Raw genomic sequence first — 25,826 nt, forward strand, 5'->3', positions numbered from 1 at the left:
GAGACCTTTATATAGACTCACAAAAAAAGGCCAGTTATGGGATTGGGGGAGAACGGAATGGGATGCTTTTCAACAGGCAAAACAGGCGGTTAAACAAGCCCAGGCACTGGATATATTTGATCCTACCCTCCCAGCTGAGCTAGGTGTTCACGTAACTCAAGATGGCTTTGGCTGGGGCCTATGGCAATGTCAAAGTTCTGTTCGGACCCCCATTGGATTTTGGTCTCAGGTGTGGCATGGAGCAGAGGAAAGATATAGTATGATTGAAAAACAGTTATTGGCTGCCTATTCTGCATTACAAGCGGTAGAGCCAATAACCTAAACGGCCGAAGTTATAGTCAAGACTTCATTGCCAATCCAGAGGTGGGTAAGAGATCTGACCCACCTTCCTAAGACAGGGGTGGCCCAGGCACAGACGGTGGCACGATGGGTCACCTATCTCAGTCAGAGGAGTAGTCTGTCTTCCTCACCATTGAAAGAAGAGCTCCAGAAGATTCTAGGCCCAGTAACGTATCATAGTGATGCACCGAAACAAACTTTGGTTGCTCCACCACGGAAGAGTCTCATCCAGGAAGGAAAATATCCCATTCCTGAAGACGCCTGGTACACGGATGGGTCCAGCAAGGGCAACCCAAGTAAGTGGAGAGCAGTAGCGTACCATCCTGCCACAGACACAGTATGGTTTGAAGAGGGAGATGGTCAAAGCAGCCAGTGGGCAGAGCTGCGGGCGGTGTGGATGGTTATAACCAAAGAACCTGGTGATGGTATCCTGCATATTTGCACAGGTAGTTGGGCTGTGTGTCAGGGGCTCACTCTGTGGATCACACAGTGGGCTACCCAGGATTGGACTATCCACTCCCGACTGATCTGGGGCAAAGATATGTGGTTAGACATATGGAATGCAGTCAAACACAGAACTGTACGTGTCTACCATGTTTCTGGTCATCAACCCCTACAGTCACCAGGAAATTATGAAGCCGACACACTGGCCCGAGTTAAATGGGTTGAGAACTCGCCATCTGAGAATATCGCTTACTGGCTACATCAAAAGCTGCGGCATGCTGGGCAGAAGACCATGTGGGCAGCCGCTAAAGCGTGGGGACTGCCTGTACAACTATCAGACATCGCTCAAGCATGCCGCGACTGTGACGCCTGCTCTAAGATAAGACCGAGGTTGTTGCCTGAAACTACAGCTCATCTTGATAGAGGACACAATCCTCTACAGAGGTGGTAGGTTGATTGTATTGGGCCCCTCCCTCAGTCCGAGGGGGGGAGATATGCCCTAACCTGTGTCGACACTGCGAGTGAGCTAATGCAGGCCTATCCAGTACCAAAAGCCAACCAGGCATACACTATAAAGGCACTCACAAGGCTGATGGCTGCCTATGGGACACCGCAAGTCATCGAGAGCGACCAAGGAAGTTATTTCACGGGTGCAGTGATATAACGCTGGGCAGAATAAAATAATATTGAGTGGCGATTCCACCTGCCATATAATCCAACAGGGGCAGGCCTTATTGAACGTTATAGTGGTATTCTCAAGGCTGCCCTGAAGACAAACTCTCAGTCCCTACAGGGGTGGACAAAGAGACTCCACGAGACCCTGCGGGACCTGAATGAAAGACCTAGAGATGGCAGACCCAGTTCCTTGAAAATGTTACAGACAACATGGGCCTCCCTACTTAGGATCCAAATTACGGGCACCGATAATGAGGTGAGACCTCAGATTGGCCATGAGAACAATCTTCTGCTCCCTGCCCCTGAGGACCTAAAACCAGGTACCAATAAAATAAAATGGCCCTGGAAGGTGCAGGTAGGACCACGATGGTGCGGCCTACTTGCACCTTGGGGGAGATTATTGGAGGTGGGGGGTTCGGTAGCCCCTCCGTTAATTGGTACATGGCCTACTGAAATAATGGTTAACATTCCAGCCTTTATTGCTATGGGGACCCCTATCATGTCTCTGTGGCAGATCAGGACACCCCCTTTGGTGCCTGATATAGTTGTACAGCCACAGACATCAGGTCAAAGAGTTTGGTACAGGCGGCCAGGGCATGCCCCTGTACAAGCTGAAGTGTTAACCCAAGACAGGAATACGGCCTGTATCTTACCCTGGAGAGCGGATCTTCCCCTCTTGGTACCTTTAAAACACTTATATTATTCCCCATAAGTCTATGAGTCGCCAGAAGGAACCAAACAACACTGCAGTGTTCCAGAGTTGCCATAAGACCATGTGCGGCATCTGGTGATGGTCTAACCGGGACTGACGAAGCATAAGATGGACCTGCACTGTTGTGATTGCAGGCTTCCAGTAGATACCATAAGCACTGGCCCAAAGGTTCGACTGATATGTCAATCATCACATTGATTACATCAACATGCGTCGCGATGGGCAGTTGTGTAAGCATCGCGATGTATTGGGTCTCTGTATCAAGGGGAGCTTACCTTATGGTTGCTTGATCAATGGTTCATGTCGTGAAGGGGTGGAGTGTATGGGAACTGCTGAAAAATGGCCTGAACCACTGACTGGTCACCTGAGGTGAGCACCGAGTCAGCCATGGGAGCACAGGTGGAGGTGATATACCTGTGTGAGTGGAAGGGGTGGAGCCTGGCTCCACCTCTCCCAAACCCCATTTAAGGGCTGACCACCACCATCTCTTCTCAGAGAGAGATCCCTCCTACGTGGAGTCCCCTGTGAGCCTTGTCATCCTGAAGGTGAACCATCCTCTCTTTTGTATTATTTGTATCCCATCTATATAGAACTACCCAAAATATACTCTCATCTATACTATTTCTTTGTGAAGTACCATCCTTGGGAGTTATTTACCCCACACCTAGCCCAGTCTGTACCTGTACTGTTTTTCCTTTGTTTTATAAACTCTAAATTGGTTTTGGGGTTTATCAGGGAACTGAAAATTCCCTGATCGTGAGATTTGAAATATTTTTAATATGGTCTCTGCCAATTTTGTGAGCTGACTGAAGTAGGCCCCACACAGCTGTGCACTCATTTCTTCTCAGAGGTATGTGAAGAGAATTGGAAAGGTAAAAGGGAGAAAATGCGTGGGTTGAGATAAAGATACTTCAATATGTAAAGCAGAAATGGCACATGCAACTAAGGCAAACTGAGGAGTTTATTCACTTCTTCCCCATGACAGCCTTTTCCACAAAAGCAGAGCCCATCATACATAATGGTTATTTGGGAATACAAATGCATTCACCCTGTACGTTCCTCACACTTTCTCCTTTTCATCAGCTTCCATTCCTGAATTCAACCTCATGTGATACAGGACATTCTTTTGGCTACTTTGGGTCAGCTGTCCTAGCCATGTCCCCTCCCCCAGCCTCTGATGCATCCCCACTTCTGTTAGGGCAGCATGAGAAGCGGTCAAGGCCTGGAACGTGGACAAATAACAGTTAGCAACCACAGGAATGTGATGCGTTATCAACAGCATTTTTTAACTACAAACCTAAAGCATGCCAATATGGGGTTGCTGTGGTGGAAATTATCTCTGTCCCACTCAAAGGCAGAGCTGATATATTTAACTATGAGAAATCTAATATGGTACTCTAGGGAGAAAATATATGAGCTACAGATAGTGTGGAGAAGTTGATCAGACAATTTATTTGCACTGTTTCATGTATAAAAACTGGAGGATGCTGAATGGAGTTTGCCAGTGGGTTTCATTCAAAACACCAACAATTTATGGTGAAGTTGCTCAGTTCCTTCTTGAAGGACGTGTACTAACTGCATATAACTCACAGTGGGGAACAAATTGATACAAAAAAATCTGCTACATTATCTGTAGTGTATGTGCGCCCTACATATTGTGCTGAGGGGTTATTTGGAGAAGTTTAGCTGTTCTGTTTTTTCAGCTTCTTTGTTTTTTTGCTTCTATTCCTCTGAAGGCTTTTGGAGTTAGGTGACCAAACCGTAGGTTTGGTTAGTGGTACATAAACAAAAAAGACCTAGTTCCAATGTGAAACTAAAAAGCTTGTTACGACTTAGTTGTAATTCTGCTGTAGTTTTACTGAGAGCAGCAGCCAAGGAGATGAATGCTAGAATTGTGTACAGGTTTAAGATGTAAGTAGTGATGAGCAATTTTGCTAGCTTTTTGAAAGTTATTCCTATATAAGAGGTTAAAACAGTACCTAAGTAAGAAAATTTCCAGGTGGAGCTAGAAGATGTTGCCCCCTAAAGTCCATTTTTGATGTGTTCAGTGGAACAGCAGCCAGTTTTACTCCTGAATATTTTTTTTTATATCACAGATTAGATATCCTCTATTTATAGTAGAGGAATGCACAAATTGCAATGAAAAATCATAAAGCTACTTGTGCATACCTTTATTAAATTATTATTAATGTGTAACACGTTATGTTGGGTACTTTTTTTTTTTACATTCGTTAACTTTTTCATATTGGGAGATCTGGTATTCTCAACAAAAGAGGCAAAAGAGGACTGTGTGAATTTGCCATTGTTGGTCAACTAATTGGTTGCTTTAATACTTAGTATTTGGAAGTATGCCATTTCTTATCACTAATTAGTTCAAGGAAGTGACAGATATTGGACAATTCAATTATGACTTCTTGTATACAGTTGTATTTTTCTGTACTATGTTTATGCTATGTATATAGTGGTGCATTAGCATGTTTTGATAGCAAGAGTTGTAAATCTGTCACTGTAACATGTTTCACGCTAATCTCTTATATTTTCCAGTGATGAGAAGACTAGCAGCTCAAATGATGCTGGAGAAGCTAGTAAACCTAAAGACATGCTTACACAGAGACGAAAAAGGATTTCCACTATGCCCAATCTTTTCAGACCCAGAGCTGGGCCTTCATCTGATCCGCACGCTGCCTCAAAACCACAGAGGCGAGCATCACAGGCTCTGGATAGCAGTGCTCCACTTCAGAAAGATTCTCCCCCATCAGAGAAGAGTCATCTTGAAAGCTCTGCTAAGTCTCCCATGCTACCTGAAAAGAAAACCCCTGTGCCACAAGTGCCACAGTTTTCCCCACTAAAAAAATCAATGAACAAAGAGCAAACTGTGGCTGCTCAAAAAAATGATGATACCTCGCAGAAGAACATACCCTCCCCACTTAAGGAGAGACCAACACAGGAAACGTCGGTGACACAAGAGGAAAAGTTACCTCCAAAACCATCTCCTGTGAAAGAGAAACGGATTTGTTCTGACCGTGAAAGGATCCTCAAAGCTCGGAAGTTAAGAGAAATGCTTAAAGAAGAGCTGAAGAAAGAACGTATGGTAGGCCTCTACCTTGAGCAGTGCTGATTTATGAAGGGCAGAGAAAGGTGTTATATACATAACATCATAATTTCTTCTTTGCAGTAGTGTTTCCTGACAACAATCATTACCTGCTCACTGACTGCTAATACTTCGTGATGATGATAACCACATGGGGATTTAATTTGTTCTAAGCAGTAGCAGCACTGTTTCCTCATAATACAGATTTCATGAGAAATTATTTCCTTAGTTTTAATTATACTTAACCTTTTTAAACATGAGACCTTGCTACTATATCATCACTAACATGCCAGTTTTCATAGCTGAAAATACAGTGGTGAAGAATGCTGTAAAAAAGCTTGGGATTACTTGCATCTTTTAGGCTTTTATTGACTGAGTTACATGACTTAGCTCTGCCAAGCACTAAATTTCTCTGAGAGGGTAAATCTCTTAGGGGTTATGTGGTCTCCTCTCTGATAAATGCACACTTTACACTGAACTGGTAAGTTTATCATAAAAGCAACAACAGAAATAACCCAAATAACCCCCAGATTCCACCAATGAAGGAACAGACTTCACTTATCTAGGGTACATAATAAACAAATAGCATTGCTTATGAAATAACAAGTACTTCTGGAGTGAAATTAAGTTTTTTTTTGGTTTTATACAGAAACAGTTGAAACATAGGCCTCCAGTAATTGAAGGATGTTCTCCACCAGATCGCTCTAAAATGACCATGAGAGACTTGATATACTATCTACCAGAAAACAATCCCATGAAGTAAGTATGGCTTTTTTTTTCCTTTTTGTTGGGTTAAATTATTCTGTTTCTGCCAATTTAATGATTGTGAAGAGGAGAATTCTCAAATATGGAGAGTTAGCACAGATGCAGTTTTGTTATAATGGCAACAGAAGCTAAATGCTTTCATGTCTCTTCAGTCTTTGTTCAGAAATGACAAGGGAAGTTGTACATGTTGAAGTGTAAAAGGTAAAATCTTTCCCCACTGTTGATTCCTCTCAGTACAGATGCAGAATAATAATAAGTTGTTTTTTGTTAGCTGGATTATGTTAAATTTGTTGTTAATGTTATGAATCTTTGCAAAATCTAGTGGACTCTGGGAAATAGAGCATTTCTTTTCCTGAGTTGAGGAAGTGCAGAATACACTGCAAGACCTTGAAGATATCTCGATCCTGTCTGAATGGGTGTAGCTGCTGCTGCTCTTAACCACAGTTACCTTAAGTACAGCAACCTGTGTCGTTATTTCCTCTCTAGGTTCGTAAGCACACTCCTGCTCATGAGTCCTGAGAATTCAGTACAGCTTCAAAGTCTCCTGTCATGCCCAAACAATGGCCCTCCCTTACCCATTATGTGCATCTCTTATTCTGGCTTGTTCAGCTGAGTATTTGCTAGTAGAACAGATGTGTGCGCCCACATACTGATTTTGCAAATACTTCTGCAGTCACAGAGCTGTTGAATGTGGGCTCTTAATCTGTCTGAGGTCCATGCCTGGGTAGGTAGTGGACCTTTACCAAGCTGCTTGTATGTACTGGCTTCTGCCTGCCTGCAACACTACCAACAGTGTTAAATAGTGAATGTTCTGCTCACTTAGAAGCAAAATTACTTCTGACAGGTTATTGATACCAGGCAAAGTATTCACAGGTAGACCAGTAGTCAGATACAGAATAAGCAGAACTCATCTAGGTGTTGAAGGGACTCTGGCTATGCAGCAGTCATTCTCAGAAAGCAGCTTAGGCCTTCTCTTCATTGGTTGGCCCTTATATAAATCCAGGTGTTATAGGTGTGAAAATGTTACACAGCAGTATACCAACAGTAAGGAATTTACTGAGCAAGCAATAAACGAGCGAAACAGCGCTGGGCGGCCAGGAGTGTCTGCTCCACCAGAGGTGTGCAACGGGGGCCTCCTGTCCCCTCTTTTTATTGTTATTGTCTCTTATCTCTGCATTCGTGTTTTGTCTTTCTCTTCCTGGGCTGCACTGGCTGTTATGTGAGGGTCGTTCTCTGCCTCCTGGTGATCGAGATGATGAAGGCCATAGTTCTTCAGCTTCAATCATGTGCACTTGAGAGGAGATTTTCACTTATTTTTCTTTAGCGGTTTCTTAGAAAGTCACTGCTATCTGTTGTTCATTGTCCAGGTGTTAGAACTAAACGCTGTGGCTCCAATTTGCACAAAGTTTTTAGACAAAATATTCATATATCTATTTTGAGACTTCTACAAACTACATAGTTCTCAGGAAAAAACACTGAAAAACACTGATACATCTGTCTTGAGTCAGTTTGATTAACAAATACAGAACTTATTTTTATCACACAGGGGGGCTCCACCCTGGAGCCAACCCTCTGGTCTTGTGGGGAGCACAGGTGCAAATAACATGCCTGTGCTCATGGAGCTGGCCACAGCCCTTCTCCAGGTGCTCAGTCACCAGTTCAAGCTGTGACCTAGCAGTTCCACTGCAGGTGAATAAAACACAACTTAGTTTCTGTGATTGCTAACAGGTTGGTCTCCATGCATCCTGCCCCTCTATCTGTTTGCCTGGTATGCAAAGCTCCCTTATCCAGTAACCTGTCTGGTTGCTCATAACTAGGCCTGCTGGTGCAGTGAAATGCAGCCTTTTTTGTGGTAGTTGAGTTTTAGATCTTGTGGTAGAGAGATTGTTTAGAGCATCCCTTCTGCCACAGACAGAGACATCTTCTGCTAGATAACATTGCTGAAAACCCAATCCAGTCTAGCTTTGACCAGTTTCAGTAATGAAGTGTCCACAACTCCTGTTTTGTGTATCAAACCGCCCTCATAGTAAAGAGCTTCTTCTTAACATCAAATCTCTGTCGACTCCTTTTTTTTAGTTTAAAACCACTCCCCCTTGTCCTGTTACTGTACACCTGTGTAAAAAGTTGATTTCCTTCCTGTTCATGAGCTCCCTTTGAGTACTGGAAGACCTCAACAAAGTCTCCCAGAATTTTGCATGGCTGAAAAACCTCAACTCTCTCAGTCTCTCTGATGATGTTTGTTGCTTTCCTCTGATATGCTGTAACTGTTTGGTCCATATATCTCTTGTGCTGGGTGGCTCCAGAGCTGTACACAGTGCTGTCACAAGAGAGGAATAGAGAGGGAGAATTGCCTCTGTTAACCTTCTGGCCATATTTTTCATGGGCTAGTTGAGTTTCTCTGATCCAGGTGTAGGAACTTGTTCTTGGTCTTGTTGGACTTGATGAGCTTTAATGGGAGATAGAATAGGCTGTGATGATAGTATGGGAAGGATCAGTCATTGGATATAAAGACTGGCAGTCTCCTTATAGCCTTTTCATCCCTCTGCTTACATGGTGAAGTGACAGCATTAGTAGATAAAGGAAGACAGATCAATGTCATTTATCTAGACTTTGAGGACTAAATGAGGACTTTGGTGTGATGCTATACCTGTGTTCTTATCTCTGAATTGGAAAAATACAGATTTGAAGGATGGACTGATTGGTGGATAAAGAATTGGTTGGTTGCTAGCAGCAGGAGAGTTGTTAGTGGCTCTATGTCCAGATAAAGGCTGGTCATGAATGCTGTCCCCGAGGGATCCATATTGAGACTGGTGTTCTTCAACATCTTTATCAGTGATCTCAGTGATCTGAACAGTGGGAAGTGCACCCCTAGCTAATTTGGTGGTGACACTAGGCTGAGTGCTGCAGTTGATCAGAGGAGGGGATGCCATCCAGAGGGGCTTGAACAAGCTTGGGAAGTGGGACCATTTGAATCTAATGAGGTTCAATAAGGCAAAGTGTTGCTCTTGGCTGGGGCAATCCCATATACGTGTACAGACCAGGTGAAGAATCATATAATGGCATAAGTTGGAAGGGACCTGGAAGCTCCAACCCCCTGCAATGGATGGAATTACCACCCAATGTACCAGGCTGATACCAGGAATGTGGCATTCACAGCTTCTTTAGGTATCTTGTGCCTCACCACCCTCTGAGTAAAGAATTTATGTATAACATCTAACATAAATCTTCCCTCTTCTAGTTTAAAACCATTCCCCTTTGTTCTGTCAGAGTCAGACCATGTGAAATGTTTCTCTCTCCTGCTTATAACCTTTTCTGAAGCATTGGAAGGCTGCAGTGAGGTGTCATGGGTGCCTTCTCTTACCAAGCTGAAGAAGCCCAGTTCACTCAGCCTTTCTTCATAGGAGAGCTTCTCTAGCCCTCTGATAAATTTCATGGCCTCTTGGATGTTATCCAAATCTTTCTTGTACTGAGAGACCCAGACCTGGGCACAGTACTCCAGATGGGGCCTCAGAAGTGCCAAGTAGTGTGGGACAATCACCTTTCTCACTTTGCTGGCCACCCATCTTTGGATGCAGCCCAGGATGTTGGTGGCCATCCAGGTGGAAGTGCACATGGCTGCCTCATTCCCAGCTGTTCATTTACCAGGAGCCCCGTGCATACTGAGAGCAACCCTGAGGAGGACTTCTTGGTGGACGAAAAGCTTAACATCAGCCAGCATTGTGAACTGAATCCAGGATTGGGGTCCCCCAAGGTCTTATGATTGTAGCTGGTATATGGTTGTTGTATTATCACCTTCTAGCTTGTTATGTAAAGCAGCAGGTACTTATGTCTCATGGAATTACGGTCCACTTTTCACCTTCAGTTTCTTGTGGCAAAGTAATCTGCACTTCCTATTAAATGCTATGTTAAAATTAGTTCACAGTGAATCAAGTCTTGATCACTTACTGTAGCCTCATGGATTACTGTATGAAATCTGTTTTGCTTTTCAGCATTTGATGCTCATAGGAAAAAAAAAGCAATGGAAAAACTGCAGAATTCATTAAGCATTGATGATTGTTCTATTAGACCAAGTTCAGACCTCATAAAAAAATAGAAAATAAAGTTTGTGTCTTTGTTTCTTTTTCCATTATTCAGAGAAAGTGGGTTTGAGGGAATGAAGCAGAAATATATCCATACAGACTGTAATCTCTAACTCTTAAAAATTCTAGGTCTTCATTAGTAGAAGAGAAGAGAACAGAAAAAAATTCTGCACTGAGTCAAATGAAAGAGTAAGTCTTGGAGATGAAGGTACTTAGAGTAAAAAAAAATAGTCTTCTGATACTGGAAAGTAATGAGTTTAAATGCAGTAATATTAATAACATTGTCTTCATTTACTGTTTCAATATCATAACCCTCATTTAAAACTAACCGTGAGAGCGGTAAAAGAGCCTCTTGCTTTTCATACTATGGTTTTGAACTTATCCATTGCACAACAGAATGAAAAGCAGATTTCAGAGTCTGTATCAGCCAACTTGCTTATAGGTTGTATTACTAAGTGGTTAATTAAATTGTTGAGCATTTGGCATGTAGGCATTTGGCATTTCAGTACAGCACTACTGAAAATAATCTCTTTTGCTTTTTAAAACTATAGACAGGAAGAGAAAAATACTCCCAATGATGAAGAGGAAGGTGAGGAGGAGGCAGAGAATGGAGAGGAAAGTCAGGACAGTCCACTTCTAGTTCCTCGTGTGAAAGTAGCAGAAGATGGGTCAATTATCCTGGATGAAGAAAGGCAAGTTCTGTGTTTGACTCCTAGACAAATCATGCTAGATTGCTGGTTTTTTTTTTTTTTTTTTTGAGACTGGACTGTTGTTTGAGGGAGAGATACATGAAGTACGTGATGTGATGAGAGCTGAGCTATCCTAATTCAGAGAACAGTGCAAATATGTAGCAACAGATGAGCAACAATTATCTGTATTGCAGTGGTGGCAAAATTCCTTGGAAAAACACCATTTTGGAGAAGGAGATAGCAAGAAAGGTGTCATGCTTTGTAACAGTGCTGAATGTTTGTCAAGCTTCCAGTTCAATAGTGGGGCAACACTTCCTATTTAGTTCACTTCTTTGCTTCTCATAGTTGCACCTAGACAAGGGGATTGAGTGTACCCTCAGTAAGTTTGCAGATGACACCAAGTTGGGAGGATGTGTCAAACTGCTTGAGGGTAGGGAGGCCCTTCAGAGGGATTTGGATAGGCTGAACAGCTGGGCTGAGCTCAATGGGATGAGGTTCAATAAGACCAAGTGCCGGGTCCTGCACTTTGGCCACAAGAACCCTATACAATGCTATAGGCTTGGGGCAGAATGGCTTGAAGAATGTAGAGAGGAAAAGGACCTGGAGGTGTTGGTTGATGCTCGGCTTAACATGAGCCGGCAGTGTGCCCAGGTGTCCAAGAAGGCCAACAGCATCCTGGCCTGTATTAGAAATAGTGTAGCCAGCAGGAGCAGGGAGGTGATCATCCCCCTGTACTCAGCTCTGGTGTGGCCGCACCTCGAGTACTGTGTTCAGTTTTGGGCTCCTCACTACAAGAAGGACATTGAGGCCCTGGAGCGTGTTCAGAGAAGGGCAACAAAACTGGTGAGGGGTCTGGAGCACAAGTCTTATGAGGAGCGGCTGAGGGAGCTGGGATTGTTTAGTCTGGAGAAGAGGAGGCTCAGAGGAGACCTTATGGCACTCTACCACTTCCTGAAGGGGGGTTGTGGTGAGGAGGGGGTGGGCCTCTTCTCCCTGATAAATAATGACAGGACGAGAGGGAATGGCCACAAGTTGCGCCGGGGAAGATTTAGCTTAGACCTGAGGAAACATTTTTTTCTGAAAGAGTAGTCAGGCACTGGAATGGCCTGCCTAGGGAGGTGGTTGAGGCACCGTCCCTAGCACTGTTCAAGAAGCATTTAGATGAGGTGCTAAGGGATTTGATTTAGTAGTTCAGTGGGTAGGGATAGTGATAGGAGGATGGTTGGACTAGATGATCTTGTAGGTCCTTTCCAACCTAATGTATCAATGAATGAAAAAAAATCTGTTTGCCGTTGTTCAGTCATCAGTACAATTTTCTTCAGCCTTGTATCTTGCATGTTGCTGCTATTCAGCTGTCAGTGACTTATCACTAATGTGATAAGTCACTACAGTGATGTGTAACTTAAAAAATATCAGTCTCTCCAATTAGATATATGCATATTCCAAAAATATGTTACTACCATGAGATTTAGGTAGAAGTGTAAGGCTAGAACAGTCCTAGAAAGTTTCTCCAAAAGGGGAGAGACTATTGTATGATTTTTCAAAGCAATTATCTTGCATATAGAAAAGACAGGTATTTATGGTGGTTTTTTTAAAGCTATTTTAATATCTCTTTGTACTAAATGTAATAAAAAGGAAAAAACAAACTCACTTGCACAGTTTGAGTAGGCTAATGCTTTCTTACCACATTCTCCAATTTAAATATGCAATAATGAAATCATTACAGTGGATAATACTGTGGATTCTGGCTTATGGCAGGAGAAGTCTGAATAGTTGACCTGTAATTGTCAACTATATGTCTTGCCAGCAGTATTGTCAGGTTGTGTCTTTCTGTCTTTGCTCTTGTAGTTTAACTGTAGAAGTTCTAAGAACAAAAGGTCCCTGTGTTGTAGAAGAAAATGATCCCATCTTTGAGCGTGGCTCTACAACTACTTACTCCAGCTTCAGGAAAAGCTTTTATACCAAACCATGGTCAAACAAAGGTAAGTATACTTTTGGTTGTATGTTTTGCATCTACAGAAAGATCTGTTTTCCACCAGAGCTTTATGTTTAACAAATCTTATTTCCAGAGAATCTTATATATCTGCTTAAGTGTGACATCATCTTACCCCTGGAAGTTCATTCAACAAGCATAGCTCTGATGTTGACTCTGAAAATAGGCAAGTCTAAAGAAATACAGTACATTTTGTAGGATATGCATAATTATTTCTGTTTTGGAAATTTACATACTCCAGAAATGCTTGCTTGCCTGCTTTTTCAGATAGATAATTTTGGATTTGGTTATCAGAGTATTTGAACTCAGTTTGGAGCAGGTAGACCTTAGCATCTTGGTTCTTCCAGTGTGGGCCAAAATAAATATAAAACTTTTTGTGCATAGTTTGTTTCTAATGCATAAAGAAGCTATCCTTTTGTGTTTCACACACACACACGGAATTGTGGGAGTTGGAAGAGACCTCCAGAGATCATCAAGTCCAACCCCAGTGTTTATTTAAAAAAAACTTGCCCTGTGGTGTACCGGTCATTATCTATAAGCTAACAGTGCTGTAATCTTGTAATTTTATATATATATATACATTTAAATAACATTATATGGAAGATTTCGCCTCTGAGTATATTGTGCTGCTCTTGGAATGTGCTGTTACCTTGTTTACAAGGAGTAGTAACAATGTGTTTTATGTATTCATAGAACTATAGAATGGCCTAGATTGAAAAGAACCTCAAACATGCCTGTTTTCAACCCCCTGCTGTGGGCAGCACTAGACCAGACTGCCTTTAGCCACATCCATCCTTGCCTTTAATACCTCTAGGGATGGGACATCTGCAGCCTCTCTGGGCAACCTGTTCTGGTGCATCACTACCCTCTCAGTGAAAAACTTCCTCCTAACATCCAACCTAAATCTCCCATCTCAGTTTAAAACCATTCCCCCTTGTCCTATCACTATCAACCCATGTAAACAGTCATTCTCCCTCCTGTTTATATGCTCCTTTCAAGTACTGGAAGGTCATAGTTATTTGCCTGGATGCTGTTTGAGGTTGTGTCCATAGTAAAAGTAATAATTGCCATTTTGAAATCTTTATCTTTTATTTACTGTGTATCTACAAAACATATTTCATATTCTGCAGTTTATAGTTCATGTAACAAATTTTTTTAGTAAAGTAACTTATACCAGCTCAGCTGAACTTGCAGTCACTGTAGATAACCTGAAAGTTATCTATCTAGTTGCACTGAGTGTGAAAGTTGTTTGTATTTTAGATAGCAATAAGGCTGATTGCCTTAAGTATGCTTAGTTATGTGTGTCTACATATAGCTATGTATCTTTTGTTTTCTCCCCAGAAACAGACATGTTCTTCTTAGCAATCAGTATGGTTGGAACAGACTTCTCCTTGATTGGACGATTGTTTCCTCACAGAGACAGAGCAGAAATTAAGGTTGCATTAAGTGTTATAACCTTTACAATTAAACATCTGTTTCCCATTTTCTGTTTCCTCTTTCTGTTACTGTGATTCTTATTAGTATTGATTATCTTAATGCTAATTGGCTATGTAGAAATCATTTTAATTACTGTTTCCAGGAGATAAGAATCTCAATTATGAATGTGGTGATGTGAATTCTGAACAGAATGTCTTCTAAACCTAACATCTGAGCACAGTTTGCCTTGATTTTATTTTAATTGAAAAAATTATAAACATTACTATGAGGCTCTTTTTTTGTGGTGCCTTTCTTGGTATCTGACTGGGAAAACCTCTAGTATTTTGAACTCTGCTTGGATTAGGAATAAGAACAAAGGTGATGAAAAGAATAAAAAACTGAGTGATATGTGTTGATGACAATAAAAGCATGTCGGTTTTAAAATGTTAAAGCTACTAAACTTACGCACTTTGAGCATGCTTGCAAGTGTTTACATCTTTGCTTTTTATAAAACCTTGTTGTGTTGAAGAAGGCTTATACTGATCTGTTGTGTTGTACCATATCTTGTTGCATTTCTTGCTTACCAAAAAAAGCAATTTTTTTTTTTTAGAACAAGTTCAAACGTGAGGAAAAAGCAAATGGATGGAGGATAGACAAAGCTTTCAGTAAGTAAAGTATGCCTCACCCTACTGTGAGTCTGTTAACTAGCAGTTATCCTTTTGCATTTTCACTTTTTGCTTTGCTTAAGTTAATGACATAACAAGTTTTTGGGTCATAGGTGAGTTCAGAAGCTGAGAAACCTTAGGTTTTTATAGAATATTCAGCTGACAGTAAAAGTTTTAATATAATGAATACTTTACACTAATAGACTTTCTGTATATATTCAGTTAATCATTCTGGTCCTATTTAGCACAGTTAGTACTTGTAAACTGTTTTGAGAATCTTTAAATTCTTTGTATGTTGTTTCAGTGGAAGACATAAAGTCTCAAAGTAGCTCGTGAAGAAGCAAAATCACTCCTGGCAGGTTCTTGTGTGTACCAGGAAAAGTATTCACAGGTAGACCAATAGTGACATTCAGGAAGAAGTCTAACTTCGCCTAACTGGTGAAGGGGCTCTCTAGCTCATTCTCAGTTTTTGGAGACTGCTGAGTCACATCCTGAACTACTGATTGAGCACCTGATAGAGAGATTTGGTCAGCCCTGGGTTCACCTGTGTGACCGGGAGGGGGTAGAGCCTGGCTTCACTCCTCTTAGACCTCATTTAAGGGCTGAGTGCCACTGAGGAGGGATCTCTTGTTTGAGATCCCTCCTTTGGAGTTCTTTCCGTACAAGCCTAGATCCTCAGAGTTGGGTGAGCATTCATTTTTCATTTTACATATCTGTTTGTAACATCTCCTTGTTTGTGCTGTTCCTTCTACTTTTACTTCTCAGAAAGCAGCCTAGGTCCAAGAGGTGCCCTCCCTCTAGTGGCCGGCCCTTATATGAGCCCAGAGGGGCTCCATTCTGGGTATACTGCTTGTGCTTATGTGGAGAACACAGGTGCAAACAATGTGCCTGTGCTCTCTAAGCCAGCCACAGCCCTTCTCCAGGTGCTCAATCACCAGTTCAAGCTGTGACCTAGCAGTTGCTCTGTGTTAATGGGTTATATGATACTAAGTGTAATCTTTTCATTATCCATTTCTTAAAACCAAGCTGCTGAATAATTTTTGTCACAGAAATTGATAAAGAATTCTCTACTTAAATTTACATAACCTTTGCTCTTCATTATCACAGCGTGCTAATGAATATTTTACAGAGAAGGAACTTGGAGAAATTCTAATCTTTGATTATTTCTTTTTCCTATTTTGTTGTTTGGTTTTAATCTGAAAGAAGAAAAGCGGCCCTTTGATTTTGAATTGTTTGCCCAGCTTCTTGAGAAAGTCTTGGCAGATGAGGAAAAGAGGAGACAGAAGACTGTTAAAAGCCAGAAGCCAAAGGAAAAGAAGCCTCTCAGGCCTCGGAAGAAGCCAAAAGGTATTTCAAAAGATTGTGTGAGAGCATTACAGGCCAATGGTTAGTAAGATGTTGCTAGCAGAAGTAAAATCCTATGGAAAATTTCTTTTTTCCTTGTTCTAAGCAGAGTGAGAGAATCCTGCCTTCATAGTTGAATTCTTCTTTAGATGTATTTTGTTGATGCAGTAGTCAGAATTCTTGAGGTTAAGAAGATGTTCCAATCTAAACCTCCATTATGCAAGTTAAGGCTGTTTCTTCATGACCTGTCCTAGTAATTGGTAGCAGCCTGTTTCTTGAGGTAACGTTTCTCTGGACAGAAGTGTGAGACTGCACTGAGTGTAGTGCAATTCTATTTGAAATGCTGATTTTCTAGAGTAAGTATTCTGATTCAAGTTAATAAGAATCTCAGTGATTTGCTAATGGATTTACTGCCAGAATCCATGGCTGTGCCCATGTTTATGGGTGTTGATCTGTGACTTTTTAATTATCCTTCTTTTTCATATATTTTAAACTGTTATTTTAAAGATTCTGATTTCCTTTTTTTAGTTCATATCCACAAATCTGAATGATTTGTATTTTTTTTCCCCTCCAGGGAGTCTTGTAAAAGTTGTTTTATTTTCTGATTTGTTTAAAATATGTGATAAAGGTTATGGTGATAACAGTTGCTAAATCTTATCTTACTAATTCAGTAACTGTAGCAGGTCCTTTCATAAATCTACCTAAATTAAAAATGGTTATACTGACACCTTTTTAGAAAATTTGTGGGTTTTTTTTTTTTTGAACGTTCACTTCATAAAAGCCGATTTCCTTATTAACAGTATTGCTGGGGGGGTGGAGGAAGGGGGAGGGAAATACTTTTTAGGGAGTGCTAGCCAGGAAGCAGCATGTCAATTTAATTCTTAAAATTGACAATGTTGTTTTTCTACGTCACTTAACTTCGTATTTGATTGAGGAGAAGAGCACCTACTGGATCTTAAAGTTGTACGTAAAAATGGTGTTGCCAGACTTTAATGGTAGTATGTTTAATGTGCTTTGTGCTAAGCAATGTGAATATGCTTTTCTATTCTTCCTGCATTTTGCATTTCTTAGAGGGTATCAAATATAAGAGTAATAAAAAGAACAGGGAAAAAGTGTTCGGTGGTTGTCTGATATTCCACATAAATTCAAGATAATGACAAAATGTTTTGTAAAGTGGAGGATAATGGATTTTAGGCATTAAATCTAGAAGAGAACTTATGAATTATTAGCCAGGTAATAATTTTAAGCTTTCTTATGTAAAATAAGAATGGTTAACTCGCATGCATCTATTGGTCAAAATTATATTTTCCTGACATAATTTCTGCAACCATGACCATCTCTTTCTGCAGAGATAGAAAAATCCTTTTTATGAGTAGCAGTGTGTGTTTTTCCTGGACCCAAAAATGATTTCATAATCCAATCAAAATTATAGGAACAAGAATATTTGATAACTGCATCCTTTGTTGGCTTTATGCTGGTGAAAGTGTGGTCCCAGGTGCAGAATGTTTTGTTTAGTGCTGAAGCTTTCTTGTTTTCTGATAATTTATTGACTCTGATGTATGAATTCAAAAGATACTGCTAGTGGGAATATCTTCTAAATTTGACTCTTAATACTCTGCTGGAGTATTAACTGGAGTGTTATTGTGTCAATAGCAAAAGTTGCCAACACAGAAACTACAGATAATCAAGATGACCTTCAGGAAACCAGAATTTCTGATGCAGAAACAGAAGCAGATACTGTGACAGCTGAGAAGGAGAATAAGGAATCACTGGATGTTTCTGAAGAGGCAGAAGAACAAATTTCATTAGAACCAACATTAGTGAATAAAAAAAGAAAAAGGAAGAGAAAAGATGATCTTGAACAGGAAGTGGAAAATAATCCGGAAGAGTTGGATGTCCCTTCAAAAATTGCCGAGGAAGGGAAATCATCTAAGAAAGGTAAGAAGCAAATATGCTTACTTGTTTAAATGTAAATTTTGTGTAATTACACACCAAGCTTAGAAATGAAAATTGAGCTTTTGTTTCCTATCGCTGATCTGACTTGAAACGTTGTGGGACTGTGCCCTTCAAAGTCAACTTTCTTCCTAAATCTAAAGTTGTATTTTGTCATAGCTGGAAGCAGTTCTCTTAACATGTATTACCTAGTAGGTATGTTCTGCTGGGATTTTTTTTCCTCCTAAATTAACACTTGCTTCACTGTAGTTAGGATGCAAAAGCTGGAAATCTAAGCTGATGTGCAGAATGTCCAGATTGATTTAATTGTTTTTTATTAGCAGGAAAAAAAGTAGTTAATGATACAAACGCTGCTGGTCGTACGGTTTGCAGAGAAGAACTGGGCAGTGTTATTGAAGGAGAACAAAATAATCTACCTGCTCAAGAGGAAGAGAGATCACAGTCATTTTTACCAATGGATGACATAACAGAGAGAGAAAGTGATGCCCATTTATGCAGGTAATGTTTTCAGTGGAATGCTTGGGAACAAAAAAGTGATTTAAACTTCTCGCAGTAGTTTTATTTATTTATTTATTGCCATCACATTAAGTGGCAGCAAATGAATGGGTTTTTAGTTTCTAAGAACTGTCCTGGGTTTCATTAAGATGCTTTTAATTTACAGTGTTCATATATTCTCTGCCCTGATAATCCCTGACGCACTGTTCATGGAAAAAAAAATTCCATTAATATAAGAATTCCATCAAAAGATGCTTCCCTGTTTTGAAAAGAGGGTTGGTATAAATATAGCTGTTCATGAAAAAGATTCACTTATCTTGACTACCAATATTCTCAAAGCACTGCTTGGTAATGTTGCTATGTAGCATTGCTTTACCCTTGGAATTTTCATCTATGGAATTTGTGCAGAATTTGGGAAGAGATGCAGGCTTTTTTTTCATTTGGTGAAAGTCTTTCATATATTAATTATGAAGCTGTCAGGACTGATTAATATATTATTTCCTCTGTGTAGTAACACTGGTAAATGTTTTACTTCATACAATTTCCCAAAAAATTTTATGTGCTTTAATTCCTCTTTGGAAATACGTGAAAGAACATACTTGTCCTTGAACTCAGCATAATTTCAGAAGATAGGGAAAAATTCATCTTCATATGGTGTTGGTATTGGTGAAGCCTGATTTTAAGACTACTTAATCTTGAACATTCAAGTGATGTTTTAACATCTGATATTTTGTAACAGCTTTTCTACTTTTGCAGCTCAGATTATCTGAGCTATCATCACTAAAATGTCAGATTGTGTTAAATAATCATTTGAAGTCAAAATCTCTTACTGAATCTAAATTTTTATGTGCAACTTGATCTGTCTGTAAACAACAATAGCTTTTAAATAAAATAGTGTTATTGTTTGTGTGCTTTTATTGATTTCAGCTTCCAAGATAGCAATGATGTTGAATTAGTAACGGATTCAACTAAACTGGGAAGCCTAGATATCACAGGTGATAATATATCACATGAAATTCAGCTTTCAGAGTTTCCAGTTTCAAGATCTAGAAGCAAAGAAAGACAGCATGAAGAAGATAGGGAAACAACAGTATGTGGTTTTTATTTTTTATTTTTTGTATGATTCTGATTTAAATCTTCCTCTTTATTATTTAAAATATTTGTGTAGGTCACAGCCATTTTTTGATTGGGTGGGGGTTTCTTCTGGCCATGCTTTTCCATGAGGTGAAAAAAAGGCAAGAAGCTTGAGAACATTACCAAAATCTAAGTATTACCAGTTTTCATTAGCTTTAATGGGCTGTTATACTGCTTATGCCTGCCTTATCTCACAGGAAATTTATTAAGATGCAGAGTTTGTTTATTCAGAATTGAAGCAATGTAGTATCAGTAGTAAAACTTCATGTCTTGTCTTGGAACCAGTTTTTGCTGCTCCATGCTTATTAGCAGACTGTGGAAACTGAGGAAGATAAGCATGGGGTTGTTTGTGATGCCTCAGAACAGAAACCTATCTAAACTTTTGTTTGCTGATCCTGGCTGATGTGGGATATTCCAGGAAAGATGCAAGAAACTGAAACAAGATTGAGTTATCTTTGTTTGGGTATGTTCTAATCAGATTTAGCAGTTTAGAAACTTTCTTGAGATTTCATGTATCTTCTTTCATACCCATGATTTCATGTTTAGTAAGCTTTTCACATCTGCCTGTGCCTTTTTCAATAACACACTGAAACTTCCTCACTTTAGTTGACGTCATATAAAAGTATACTCTTCAGATCGTTTTAAGTCTGATGCCTGAAGCCTAAAGTATTCTTTTATAATATCATTTTTATGTCTTCATCTTAGTGGAGAGTTAACTACTTTAATTCTTCACAACTCTAAATGCTTGTACTGTGGGTGTTAGAATGAGACAGTATCATGATACATAGTAGTTGGAATAATATTTATGAACATAAATTAACTGTAAAATCTATGTTTGTTCATTCAGTGGATGAGCTCTGCATACGTCAGTTTATCATAATAGTCTTAGTAGCTAGAGTAGCCAAGCTCTCTGGCAAATGAATTGTGGCTTTCTAATGTGAGAAAATGGCAAATATCTCTAGAACAGACTGTTTCAAAAGATCTTTAAGGAAAGTTCTAATTGTGTCAACCTACTGTGGCTGGTTTTCTTTTTAAAAAAATGAAAAAAAATCAGAAATACTCAGCCAACTAGGGATGTGGAATCTAATTTTATCAATGTAATTAGAGGAGTGAATCAATTAGAGAATAGGCTTTCATCTTAATTCAATAGCTAGGTTCTTTGGAAACTGTTGTAATTGTGATTGGTTTGCTGTTGTTACTTTTTCAGAGCTCCTGTCAGTGTTCTTTAGGAAACTGATTTAAATACTAAACCTGGAGACCAATCTTGTTACTACCCAAGGAGTCCGTTGTCAGTTTCATGCAGCCATAAAAAAAAAAGAAGTGATTATCTTCTTGTTTCTGCTTGTTGTTACCTTACAGCAGAGAGAGTTCTTGCATGCTTATCACTTAATTTCTAAAATAATTTTTTAATCTTCCTTAGGATGTAGACACACATGTTTTACATAAAGCAGAGGAAAAGGAGAGTGCATCAGAAAGTGATTCGCAGTCTCAAATAATGTAAGTAAATTGTTTTTTACTTTGTAGGTTACTTAAGCTAAACTCTTACTGACTACATTTAGCTATATTTCCATTTCACACCTGCCGGCTAGACTAGGTGGTAGATAACTCTTTATATTTTAGAAAGTTTTTTGAGTAGAAGTTTTGATCAGTGAGGAGTGATTAATGCTTCAACTAAGACGTGTAGTGTTGAACGTGCCAGAAGGTGTCTTAAGAAAGCTTATATAGAGCTAGTCCCTCTACAGTTAGCAACAGTGAGAGACTTCTTTGAAGAATTGTTTCAGTTTTGTGAGATAACCTTTGTTCTGAAAGTTGATCTTAAAAAAAGCTTCACTGTATTCTTTGAATATAGAACATGGCCATCGTAGAGTATTTGTTATGTACATTGCGTGTGTGTATTCAGACCTTCCTAATTGGAAGTTGTTGCTCTCTGGAATTCAGTGCAAGAATTTAAGTTGAGATGCATCTTTCCAGAAGGTACTCCCTATTGTCTGTCATGACTGCAGTATGTTGTGAAGCTAATCTTTTAACTATTTCTTACTTTATTTTCAGAAACTGAACAATGGTGTTTTAAGAACTTTGTCTAAAGCTTCTATTTTATGTGGTCAGAGATTTAATCTATGAGAGTATGTATGGTGTAATTCTTTAAAGTTGATTTAGAGGTGGTCTGCTAGATCATGATAATTTAGCAGCCCTTTCAAATATTAAAGTTTTTCCTTTCTGTCATTCCTGTAACGAAGGGCAGCTCATCAACATGGTAAAGGATGTCAGTTTTATTTTTCTTGTCCTGAGAAGACAAGAAAAGATAGTTGTAAACAGTCTGAAGATTATCAGTAACATTCTGGGCTCTGGCAAGTTGCATCTGAATCTTAAGACTGTGGTGGTTTAGAGAAATTCATTACTGGAGTTTATTTTCTTCATAGTGTCTAGTATGATGCTACGTTGTGACTTATGAGAAAAACAATGTTGATAACACACTGATGTTTTAGTTGTTGCTGAGCAGTGCTGCGCAGAGGCAAGAATGTTTCAGCTTCTTATGACAGCTTCATACTGTCAGTGAGGGGGCTGGAAGAGCCTGAGAAGCTGGAAGGGGACAGTACCAAGGCAGCTGACCTAAACTGCCCAAGGGGGTAATCCACAGGTGTCCAATGTTTCAGCTTGCCTGGGCTACACTGAGTTAAGAGGAATTACTTGTCTTGGGCTGCACGCACAGAGGCTGTTCTGAAAGTAGTACCTCCTATTTATTTCTACGGAAACAACAACGGATAGAAAGAGCACAATAACACTGTCTGGTGGAGCACTACCTTTCCACGTAGCCTCCACCATCAGCTGTGCATTTTCACCAGCAAGGAACTAGAGCCTGCCTGCATGCTGTGCTTGTAGACATCGACCCACTGTTACCATCACCACTGCTGAAATGCACCATCCACCACCTCACTGTGTTCTCATCCACTGGGTGGTCTCCATAAACATTCAGCAAACACTGATGGATTTGTATGGGTGCCATTTTTTTTTTTTACATGGAGATATTAATTTCCACTCCTTTGCTTCATCTGCGCTTCAGTGTCAGATACCATTTTGTTAGACTGCTGCCATCTGTCACATGGTAACAACATGGTATGGGAATTGGTTGGGAGAGTTCAAATTCTACTGCCATACCACCAACATCCATCTCTGACATCGTGAGCCAATATAGTAAACCAGGAGGTGTTACTCTCAGAGCAGCATTTGAAAAATGTATGATACAGTTAATGTTTATAAATAACACTTTTTTTTTTGTTTTAAAAAGAGGATAACAAAAACACAAAACTACTGGGATATTTGACTTTATATCTGTATAGCTAATACATCAATGTATGGTGCTCTCAAGTTATAAAGCACTTCTTATGTCTTAAGGGAAACTGAAAAGCCAGCAAAGAGGAGGTGCTTGCAAAAACCTAAACCCAATATAATGAAGTTATCTAGTAAGAAAGAAGAAGTAAACTATGAGAAAATGGAGGCTGACACATCTTCTCCAAGACTTGTGGATACTGCTGAAAAGGTCAGAAGGAATAATTTTTCATAATATGCTAGGTACTTATATCAATTTTGATCAATGCTTATCCTCTGTACAGGCTACTGCCTAATATATAGTGTTGTGAGAACTGCCTCTGAGGTGTCTGTACACTCAATCCAAAAGTAATATTTCATGCTATGCTTGCTTTTGTCAAGGTAGAGTTAATTTATTTAGTTAATAGTCCATGTGGTGCTGTATTTTGAATTCATAATGACAATAGTGTGGACAACAGATGTGTTAGCTGCTGTTGAGCAGTGCCTACACAGAGCCATGGTCTTTTCAGTTTCTCATACTGCACTGCCAGTAAGAAGGGCTGGAGTTGCTGAAGAAGCAGGGAGGAAACAGAACCAGGATAGATGTCTCCCAGGTTGCCAGGGTGTTGTCTCGTACCATATGTGTTGTGCTGAACAATGAAATGCTGGAAGGAAGAGAGTTTGTGAAGGCTGCCAATGCAGAGGAGCTGGCTGTGTTGGTGGACAGTTGGTGCTTTTCTTTTTCTTTTTTCTTTTTTATAATTAAGAAACTGTCCTTATGCCAATCCATGATTTTCCTAACTTTACTCTTCTGAATCTCTTCCCCTCCATCCCTCTGGGAGGGAAGTAAGCGTCTGTGTGGTGCTTAGATGTCCGCTGGTGTTAACTATAACATTTGCTTTGATTCCAGTGCTCAGAACAAGAGAGTGGAGGAAACAGAAGTGAAATCATAGAAGCAGAAAGCATGGATCTGGGTACTAAATCTGAGTAAGTATTGAGATGACTTTTTTAGTCATCATTAACTGGCTATAATTGTTAATTTGTTTTGCATGGTGCTGTTAGAAAAAACAGGTCTTAGATTTGACTGGTATTTTCATGGACAATTCCAGTAATAGTACAACAGTAGAAAATGTGATTTTTTGGGGGGGAAGTTGTGGGAAGTGGTACTTCTATAAAATACAGACTATGCTTGGAATTTGGGGGTAAGGGGAAGCAGTAACAATGGCTTTGCCATCATCCCATCTATCAGCTATTTCTGATATTTGGAGAACAGCAATGGCATGCAGCCTACTTACTGTTCTTACCAGTGTGATTATTTCACATATTTTCAATATCTAGATAAATGGAATTTCCACTCTTAAGACTAAACAGTGTTTGATACATACATGATGGAACTTGCAAAACTGTGTGCAAATCTTTTCAAAGGTAACTCACTGTAATATTGACCCTCAAGTGAAGAAAGCTGTGTGAGTCATTGGATGTTTGGCTTGAACATTATGTGGAGTAAATGTCATTATTGTAAATCTTTTGTGCAGAAGAGAGCCTGAGAAAACTGTGTTTGCAGTGGCAAGAATTAGAGGAAATCGACAGAGATTTAAACCTAATCTTACAAGAGCATCTGGAAGGAAAGAGCGTGAAAACAATGCAGAAAATGATAAAATGTCCTACCCGGAGTCTAAGGAAGAAACTGAAAAGGTATTAATAGTGTAAGATAACTGGAAATAATGTGTTAGCTGTTGGATGCAACAGTTACATGCTCTTCTAATTTCCTGAGTGTGACTGGGAATTAGCAATTAACCATCAGTGACTGAGGTGTTGTGTAGCAATCTCAGTTTAGGTGAGAGCTTGTTGGACAAATAGTAGATGCCAATATTCTCTTGTGCTGTACAGCAAACAGCTTGGGTTTTCTAAACAAGATTTTACTGCATTTTTCTGTCCGTGTGATATTTACTGTATAAGTGGTTGCATTTGTCAAGAGCAACCTGATTTGTATCTTGTCATGGATAGCTACCTTGTCTGTTAGGTAATGCTGCACTTGTTAAATACAAATAAGTTAATGTCTTAATATTCTATTTCTACTCAGAATACTGACCAAAGTAGTAGTTTTAAAGTTGCCAATGGAGAAGCTGCAGAAAAAGTCAATAAAGTCTTGGAAATGGTGCCACAGTAAGTATGTAGGGGGAAAAAAGGTATGCTGCTTTCTTGTAATTTGCCACCCTCCCATCTGGTAATGTTACATAGCATGGTAGTCATAGAATTTTCTTAAGCAGCTATTGCTACGAGATATAAATTTTGCTCTTCTCTGAATTTATTTATTTTATGCATGAAATAAGTTAGCTGTTTTTAGTTTTAAAGCAGTGCTTTTAATTGAATCAATTCCCATCATGAATGAAAAAAATAAGCTAGACCCTTGCAAACTAAATTAAAGCTTTAATACTGATGTATCATAATTTCTTTAAAAGCTTCTGGTACCTTTTGTAGCCTTCATCAAATTAGGTTCTTCTAATTCTTTCTGGATATGAATATGAGAAGAGCTATTGTGTGTCAGAAAAAAATCTGTCTAGTATAGTATCCCATCTCCAAGGAAGAAAGAAAAGAAAGTTCAAACAAATTTTACTTCTTAAGCACTTTTACAGCCTCCATGGACTTAGTAATGCATAACTCTGCCTTATGAAAGTGTATGTTACTTTTCCCTTAAAAAGGGAAAACATATTTTTCTTAAGAGT

At 39.5% G+C, this 25,826-nt stretch overlaps 1 protein-coding gene across 1 annotated transcript in view; it reads left to right on the forward strand.

Moving 5' to 3' along the window:
- The window catches only part of BDP1 (B double prime 1, subunit of RNA polymerase III transcription initiation factor IIIB), a 66,461-nt gene that overhangs the window by 5,810 nt on the left and 34,825 nt on the right, over positions 1-25,826 (forward strand). The window contains exons 2-17 of the mRNA XM_065744298.1: positions 4,715-5,261; positions 5,911-6,020; positions 10,235-10,294; positions 10,657-10,797; positions 12,643-12,776; positions 14,129-14,223; positions 14,814-14,868; positions 16,072-16,215; positions 17,866-18,150; positions 18,486-18,663; positions 19,588-19,750; positions 21,215-21,291; positions 23,188-23,332; positions 24,011-24,087; positions 24,636-24,795; positions 25,184-25,266. Coding sequence (XP_065600370.1) covers positions 4,715-5,261; positions 5,911-6,020; positions 10,235-10,294; positions 10,657-10,797; positions 12,643-12,776; positions 14,129-14,223; positions 14,814-14,868; positions 16,072-16,215; positions 17,866-18,150; positions 18,486-18,663; positions 19,588-19,750; positions 21,215-21,291; positions 23,188-23,332; positions 24,011-24,087; positions 24,636-24,795; positions 25,184-25,266 — 2,454 coding nt within the window. The remainder of the gene's footprint in view (positions 1-4,714; positions 5,262-5,910; positions 6,021-10,234; positions 10,295-10,656; positions 10,798-12,642; positions 12,777-14,128; positions 14,224-14,813; positions 14,869-16,071; positions 16,216-17,865; positions 18,151-18,485; positions 18,664-19,587; positions 19,751-21,214; positions 21,292-23,187; positions 23,333-24,010; positions 24,088-24,635; positions 24,796-25,183; positions 25,267-25,826) is intronic.

The sequence above is a fragment of the Cyrtonyx montezumae genome, unplaced genomic scaffold, assembly GCF_038088225.1.
Source record: "Cyrtonyx montezumae isolate F1298 unplaced genomic scaffold, pur_monq_1.0 scaffold_30, whole genome shotgun sequence".
NCBI lineage: Eukaryota > Metazoa > Chordata > Aves > Galliformes > Odontophoridae > Cyrtonyx > Cyrtonyx montezumae.